General features: G+C 31.6%; 1 protein-coding gene across 1 annotated transcript; it reads left to right on the forward strand.

Annotated features, from left to right (window-relative positions):
- The first annotated feature begins 806 nt into the window (after positions 1-806).
- On the forward strand, positions 807-8,543 carry LOC117181951 (protein CREG1). The gene is made up of 5 exons (XM_033374977.1): positions 807-1,761; positions 5,936-6,090; positions 6,462-6,581; positions 6,746-6,827; positions 8,209-8,543. The coding sequence occupies exons 1-5, from the start codon at positions 1,275-1,277 to the stop codon at positions 8,400-8,402; spliced, it is 1,038 nt and encodes a 345-aa protein (XP_033230868.1). The 5' UTR covers positions 807-1,274; the 3' UTR covers positions 8,403-8,543.
- Positions 8,544-8,728: the final 185 nt, after the last annotated feature.

Below are 8,728 nucleotides of genomic sequence, written 5' to 3' on the forward strand. Positions count from 1 at the left end.
TCCATGTTTCTCATTTCTTCTTAAAATAATTTTAAAAACTTCTCTCTTAAAATTTATTAAAAAAATCTTCTTTTATTTATAGTAAAACAGCATTCTTATGAGGAAAATTCGGGAGGAAAAAAATTATCGCAATTTTAAAGTCAAAAGATGCACGTTAATGAAAAAATGTACTTTGAGGAATACGTCCCAGTGGGTACAAAATTTGGCTACGTCTTTACGACATCGTTACGACATCTTTACGACAACTTTACGACATCCTATGTCCATGTACGTTTCGGTGTCTTTGCGATGTTGTAAAGACATCGTCAGATCCTACGAATTATTTACGATATCATAAAGACACCTTAATGAAATAGACATAGGATGTCGTCAAGTTGTCGTAACAATGTCGTAAAGACGTCGCCAAGGTTTCTGCCCACTGGGGTGTGGGAACACAATATTTTAAATAACTTTAATTGTTATATGTTAATTTTATTTCATTATTTTAAATATTCAAAATTCCGGTTGTTTAAAAGACTAATTTGTGATTTTTCTGGATTTAGATTTAAATTAAATTTAAATTAAATTAAATGAACTTAATTGCCACATTAAAAATCATATAAAATTATGTTATTGCGAAAAACGTACAAAATTTTATATTTTGTTCGATATTATTTCAAAATTTAGTCAGAAGAAATGGTAACATTCTTTCTTATCTACCAGATGCCAGATAACTGCTGGTCTGGTACCTAATGTAGAGCCAGAAACCGTTTCGTGGTGTCATCTGGCGTTCATACCAGGAAACCAGGTTCATATAAAAATACGTCGAATAATATCATTGTCACCTTGCATTATCTTCTTGTGGTTAAAGATAAAGTCTCTGTTAATTTCAATTGCAAGCCTTATCCATATACTTTGACAAATAGTTGCACATCGTAAATAATAGTTCTAGAGTCAAAAAAGAGGTGAAAATTCTCATATTTAAAATTGTGGTTAATCTAATATTCTTCTGTATTCTAATTGAAAGAAATGTGAGGTGCCATAAATTAAAGTTACTTTTAATCACTCATTATATTTATATTCCGCGTTTTCTACTTTTCCCGGACTGTATTTTTAATCAACTCAATTCGGCAAACTCATTCTCCTCACTGGTCACTATAAATATATACTCCATATAAGGTGATCAGTAGCTGAGATTGCTTGAGCAGTTGTGACACGAGTCGTTCATTCTTTTTCAATTGAAACTTGGCGCTTTTAAAAATTTATATTTTTATTGCGTTTTTGAGGAGGCAAAAATGATCATTCATAAGACAACTCTTGCTCTCCTTTTATTTTCCTTCTTCTTGACAGAGGCGATAAAATTTGAGGACTCCGAAAAAGATTACAAAGAGTGGAAAGAATTTCAAGAATTTCAGAGATGGAAAAAATCAAAGTCTGGACGAGAAAAGGAATTGATCAGTAGTGAAAATAGTGATGGAGAGAAAGAGAATACGCAAATAATTCGTGAGGATGATAAAAGTGGGGAGAGGAATTTCGAGAAACCAAGAAAAAAAGAAAATGAGAAGAAAATATATGAGAAATCGAAATACTTTGATAAGAAAAGAGTCTATGACAAGAAAAAAGATAACGATAAAAAAAAAGATTTTGAGAAAAAGAAACGTTATGAAAAAAAGAGAGAATATGAAAGAATAGCTCAAATGGAACCAGATGAAAATGATCGGAATGATCCACCACCAATTAATGAGGCGGCACTTATGGCTCGGTATATCGTTAATGAAGCGAGTGAGTAAATGGAAAATAACATTTTATAATAAAATACCTTGTTATTGTACAAATATTGTAACTATTTTCTGAAATTTCATTATTTTTTAATAACATTATGAATTTCAGTAACTGAAAAGTTGAAAAAAGTTAGAAATTTCTGAAAAAATCGCACATTTTTAGCATTGCTCTCAGATTAGATAGTCGTAAACAATATTCAATGATTTTAACAATTTATTGTGTTAATTTTTATTTATTATTATCTCACTCTAACTGAAAAGTTGACAAAAAGTTGAAAAATTCAAAGAAAACCGAAACTGGCATTACTCTTAGAAAAGATAGTTATGAACAGTAATATTTTATTTAGAAAAATACTTTGTTTACTAACTGCCACCACAATCTAACTGAAAAGTTGACAAAATGTTGGAAGTTGCGGATAAAACTGAGAATTTTCAGTACTACTCTAAGTCCGAAACAAGAAACAATAATAGATTGTTAAAAAAAATAGATTCTTTGGCTTGCATTAATTACTAAAAAATTGACAAAAAGTTGGAAGTTGCGGATGAAACTAAGAATTTTCAGCACTACTCTAAGTCTGAAACAAGAAACAACAATAGATTGTTTAAAAAAATAGATTTTTTGGCTTGCATTAATTACTAAAAAGTTGGAAGTTGCGGATAAAACTGAGAATTTTCAGCACTACTCCAAGTTTGAAACAAGAAACAATAATAGATTGTTGAAAAAAAAATTTGGGCTTGCATTAATTACTAAAAAGTTGACAAAAAGTTGGAAGTTGCGAATAAAACTGAGAATTTTCAACACTACTCTAAGTCTGAAACAAGAAACAATAATAGATTGTTTAAAAAAATAGATTCTTTGGCTTGCATTAATTACTAAAAAGTTGACAAAAAGTTGGAAGTTGCGGATAAAACTGGAAATTTTCAGCACTACTCTAAGTCTGAAACAAGAAACAATAATAACTTGTTTTTTAAAAAATAGATTTTTTGGCTTGCATCAATTACTAAAAAGTTGACAAAAAGTTGGAAGTTGCGGATAAAACTGGAAATTTTCAGCACTACTCTAAGTCTGAAACAAGAAACAATAATAAATTGTTTTTTAAAAAATAGATTTTTTGGCTTGCATCAATCACTAAAAAGTTGACAAAAAGTTGGAAGTTGCGGATAAAACTGAGAATTTTCAGCACTACTCTAAGTCTGAAACAAGAAACAATAATACATTGTTTAAAAAAAATAGATTTTTGGGCTTGCATTAATTACTAAAAAGTTGACAAAAAGTTGGAAGTTGCGGATAAAACTGAGAATTTTCAGCATTATTTTAACTCTGAAACAAGAAACAATAATAGATTGTTTAAAAAAATAGATTCTTTGTCTTGCATTAATTCCTAAAAAGTTGACAAAATTTTTTAAATTTCAGAAAAAACCGCAACTTTTTAACATTATTCTAAGAAATAGTATATTAGACACTTAGGGGAAAAATTCCCTCTCCCCCATGGCACATACGATATTTTTTATAATAAATGGATGATTTCGAACATTTCTCGAAATACAGTCATGATTTCAGCCCATATTAAATTTCGAATAAAGGAACCATGATTTGCGTTAGGAATTTTGAAAGTAATTTGTCTTAACTTACCATAAATTGCCCAAAATTGAATTTAAAAAAAATTATAAATTTGTGGAAATTTATGAAAATTTTCGGTGTTTAATGATAATTTTAAACGTAAATATTGTAACTTGCCTTTATAATTTCCCAAAATGGAATAAACAAATTTTCATAAATTTTCGTAACTTTATGGAAATTTTCGGTCGTTTATAGTAATTTACATGTAAATAAGGTAACTTACCATAAATCATGCAAAATTCAATTTCAAACCTTTTTATAAATTTCCGGAAAGGTATGCATTGTTTGGGTAGTTTATGGTAAGTACAGGTAATTTATGGAAACTGAAGATAAATTACCCAAGTTTCAATGAGGAAATTGCTATACATTTCCGGAAATTTCTGATAATTTACGGTAATTTGATTAATTATATTTGGTAACTTTCCATAAATTACCGCAAAATTCTATTATCTGCAACCAAAATTTCCTTAAAGTTTTAACGGTGAGTGTGCTGATTATCGTAAAGTGCAAGCTCATTGATATATAATTTTCATTATTCACCTCTGACGTCACTTTTTAATCCCTAGAGAGTAAAAAGTAGAACTTGAGCCTCGCTTTATATTTGTCGAAAAGAGCTGAAATCATGCATGGGTCATTAAATATTTCACATAGATATTTCTCGAAAAACAGTCATGATTTCAGCCCATATTAGATTTCGAATAAATTGAGGATGATTTACGGTAATTTTAAGGGTAATTTATAGTAACTTACTATGAATTGCCCCAAAATCCAATGAAAAAATGTGTATAAATTTCTGGAAATTTATGGGAATTTTTAGTAATTTATTTTAATTTTACAGGTAAATATGGTCATTCAAAATAAATTACCCAAAATTCAATTTTAAACATTTTTATAAGTTTCCGATAAATTATGAAATTTTTTGGTAGTTTATGATAATATTACAGATAATTTATAGTAACTTACTATAAATTGTCCAAAATTAAATTTAAAAATGTCTAAATTTCTGGACATTCATGGAAATTTTCGGTCATTTATGGTAATTTTACAGGTACATATAGTAACTTGCCATAAATTCACCAATATTCAATTTTAAACATTTATATAAATTTCTGGAAATTTCGGGTAATTTACGGTAATTTAATCAATTATATATGGTAAATTTCCATAAATTACAACCAAATTCTATGACCTGCAACCAAAATTTCCTTGTAGTTCTTTTGGTAAGTGGGCTGATTATTGTGAAATGCAAGCTCATAGATATATATAATCTTCATTATTTCCCTTTGACATCATTTTGCACTTCCTAAGGAGTAAAAAGTAAAGATTTATCCCCGGTTCATAGACGTCGAAAAGGGCGAAATCATGCATGTGGCATACAAATATTTGTATCTTCTTTGAAATACAACAATTTTTTACTAGATTGTAAATTTAATGATTCTGAATGATAATATGAACAATGACGGATGGACGGTTGGACAGACGAACAGATGGATGGATGGATGTATGGATGGGTGGGTGGATGGATAGATGAGTGGATGTATGGATAGTCGAAGTATGTATGGATGGATGGATGGATGGATGGATGGTCTGGGTGGATATATGGATGGGAATGAAAGGATGGATAGTCGAAGTATAGATGGATGAATGGGTGAGTGTGCGAGTGGATAGGTGGATGGATGGATAAATATATGGATGGATGGATGGGTGAGTGGGTGGGTGGCTTGGTGGATATATAAATGGATGGATAGTCGAAGAATAGGTGGATGGATGGATGGATAGTCAAGGTATAAATGGATGGATGGATGGATAGTCGAAGCATAGATGGATGGATGGATGGATGGATAGTCAAAGTATAGATGGATGGATAGTCGAAGCATAGATGGATGGAAGAATGGGTGGATGGATGGGTCGGTGAGTGGGCGAGTGGGTAGATGGATATATGGATGGATGAATGGATAGTCAAATTATAGATGGATAAATGAATGAATGAGTGGATATATGGATGGATGGATAATCGTAGTATAAATGAATGGATGGATGAATGGGTGGGTGGGTGGTTGGATGGATGGATGGATAGTCGAAGATAGATGGATAGATGAATATCTATCCATCCTAGGATGGATGGGTGGGTAGATGGATGGACGGATTCTTAAGCCAATATAAGGCAGGATGGCCAAATCAATTGATTGAAGAATGAATGGATTGAAGGATATATTCATGAATAAATGGATGGATAGGGTTAAAGCAGGCAATGAGGAACAAATAGATACTTATAATACGCGTGTAGATTATCTTTTTTAACTTGATAGCAGCGCCATCTGACTCGCAAATTATTGGGTATCTCGAAGTTATTAGAGAAATATTAATGAAAAAGAGCAGTAAATATCAATTCATTTTAATCCGAAATATTATACTGAGGTTTAAAATTAGTTATTTAGTATAAGATTTCTTGTTCAGATTGAATTTAAATTCAAATTTCTTCCCAATAGTTCCAAATTGGTGGCGCTGTCATAGCTACCCACCAGGCGTATATCATTTACTGTTATATTTGCAGATTGGACATCTGTAGCAACAATTAGTTCGCGAAAGGATATAAAATCATTTCCTTCAGCAAATGTTATTTCGTTTAGCGATGGTCTCGTTGGAAACGGATCGGGTATACCTTACATGTTTCTGACTCCCTTGGATTTTACTGCTCAAGATCTTTATGTGAGTAAATAATTTATCAGTGGCACACTTAGAAAAATACTAGGTTGCATAAACAATTACAAGTTTTTGTTTACTTCGTATCATTTTTCATTATCCAAAAGTCGCCGATCAAACGATAATAATGTTGATAGTATTGTTTAAATCACTCTTCCCGCAATATTTTGCCGAAATGTATGAAACAGATAATTAATTTAAGAAACAGATTTTAGTTTCAAGACTAATTGCTCCTCAATAAAATAACTGATTGATGAAAAAGATCATTGATTGGACGAAAGATATATGTAAGCAATATAATTCATATGTCATAACCATAAATGAAGTGACCTTTTTAAAATCTGCATATAGTATATATAAATTTTATTTATTATCAGAGAGATAGTCGTGCTACTTTGATGATGACTTTGGCTCAAGGTCGATATTGCAGCAAGAAAAATTACGATCCCATGGATCCCCGCTGTGCAAGAGTAATTCTTACTGGAAAAATTAAACCGGTAGGTAAAATATTATTTTTTATTTTTTATCCAATCTTGAAATCCTCCTGAATCTTTAAATTTTTTTAAAGTTTTGACTAATTTTGTACTTACTTTATCATTTTCTCTCAGATTTAAAATTTACAAAAGTTCATCTTGCATAACAATTGTAATTTGATTTTTAGGTTAAAAATGATAGTGCTGAGATAGAAATCGCAAAGAATGCAGTATTTGGTCGGCATCCATGGTTAGAAAATATGCCTGCAGGTAAAAATTGTTTGTATCTTACGTTTTGAATTTCATATTTCTAAAAAGAGGGTAACTCATCAATCTTGAATTTGTTCAAAATTATTGTTTTTTCCATGGAGAATAGACATAAGGAGACAAAACTAGTGGAACTGAAAATGAACACTTTTCTGTTGCTAGAAGTACGCACACACACATGTGGAAAATCACACTTGAGTATAGTTCAAAACTTCCCAAGCGTGGCGTGCCAACCGCACTTTAAAAAAATATGGCCGCCGATGTGAACGCGAGTCAAATGTAAATAAATAATGATTGAACAATTAATAGTTTGTGAATAAAGGCAAGGATGTTACAATTAAAAATCACTGTATAAAAGCGAAAGTTTCCAATAAGTGTGGTTTCAAGTGTATAGTGTACAAGACTTTCAGAGTGTTGAAAAGTTGTATGCTTATTGTTTTTGTTACAAACGCGTCGAATACCTGTCGCACGCATAGTGTTGGTAAAAGTAATTTGATATTTTCATAAACATACTACCTACCTCTTCCATGGCGATTAATTTCTTATTCCACAAACATTTTACAAAACCTTGTCTGATTATTAATTCTTTATTTGTTCGAGCGATCTGTCAAAACAAAACAATGGAGGCGGCCATATTTTTTTTAAAGTGCGGTTTGCACGCCACGCTCGGAAAGTTCTGAACTATACGTAAGTGTGATTTTACACATGCGGGTGTGCGTACTTCTGGCAACAGAAAAGTGACCGTTTTTGGTGAAGTCCATGCATTACAGATTGGTCTCCTTATATCTATAGAATAGATAGAGAATAGATATTCACAAACTATTAATTGTTCAATCATTATTTACTTACATTTGACTCGCGTTCACATCGGCGGCCATATTTTTTTTAAGTGCGGTTGGCACGCCACGCTCGGGAAGTTTTGAACTATACGTAAGTGTGATTTTGCACATGTGTGTGTGCGTACTTCTAGCAACAGAAAAGTGTTCATTTTCAGTTCCACTAGTTTCGTCTCCTTATGTCTATTCTCCATGCAATACTCTTTGAAGAGGAAATATCACGTGAGAAGGTTTTTGTATTAATTTGAAGAATTTCTTAAATTTCGTACCTCAATTTCAACTCGTGCCATGGCCTAAGAAAGTACTAGAAAAATTTAAAATGTACAGGACGTATTATTTAAAATATTATCTTTAATTTAAGTCAAAAAGTAATAAAACATCTTGATGCGTTGCCGAGTTATGAATAAAAATGCCCAAGGGTTGCATCGAGTTTTTAGTTCCGCTCGCTCTATCCGTGAAGACGAATTCCGGCTGTTGTCTAAAAGTTATTTCTATATTTTAGCTTGTTTATATTTATTTAATACTTTGAAAAATCCGTTAATTTTTAGATCATCACTTCTTCTTTGCCAAATTGAAAATTGCTTCGATCGCGATGTTGGACACTTTCGGAGGGCCAAAATTCGTAACTGTGAAGGATTATCTTCATCCACCAACATCAAATACATCAAGAGTATTTCCACAGGTTGAATTAAAGGAATCGAGTGATTTTGATTTAGTCAGTCCCGATGTACGTCTTGTATAAGTGTAAATAAAAATTATTTTTATTTTACGAATATTTCATAATGCATAAACAGGAAAAAGTGCATTGTTTTGTACCTATAAAAATTTATGCATGAATATTGAATGTTGTACGGGGTATGTTCAATTATGTGAAGATAATAATATATTTTTCTGCAAAAACTACAATAGAAATTTTGAATTCATTATTGAATATCAGGGTGACCACCGAACCAGGAGAAACGTGCACCGGGAGAAAAGCGGGAGAGAAATATTACACCGGGAGGTTTCTCGCATTTCATAAGATTGGGATTAGTTGACCGCCCACATTACATTTCGCGTGCGAACATA

Source organism: Belonocnema kinseyi, chromosome 10 (genome assembly GCF_010883055.1).
Source record: "Belonocnema kinseyi isolate 2016_QV_RU_SX_M_011 chromosome 10, B_treatae_v1, whole genome shotgun sequence".
In the NCBI taxonomy this organism is placed as follows: Eukaryota; Metazoa; Arthropoda; class Insecta; order Hymenoptera; family Cynipidae; genus Belonocnema; species Belonocnema kinseyi.

What these genes read in the sequence shown, in the direction of transcription:
- LOC117181951 (XM_033374977.1), top strand. Translation starts at nt 1,275, where the DNA reads ATGATCATTCATAAGACAACTCTTGCTCTCCTTTTATTTTCCTTCTTC. An exon ending in TTACTGCTCAAGATCTTTAT is followed by an intron (nt 6,091 to 6,461) that starts GTGAGTAAATAA and finishes ATTTATTATCAG; the next exon opens with AGAGATAGTCGTGCTACTTT. An exon ending in TTACTGGAAAAATTAAACCG is followed by an intron (nt 6,582 to 6,745) that starts GTAGGTAAAATA and finishes TTTGATTTTTAG; the next exon opens with GTTAAAAATGATAGTGCTGA.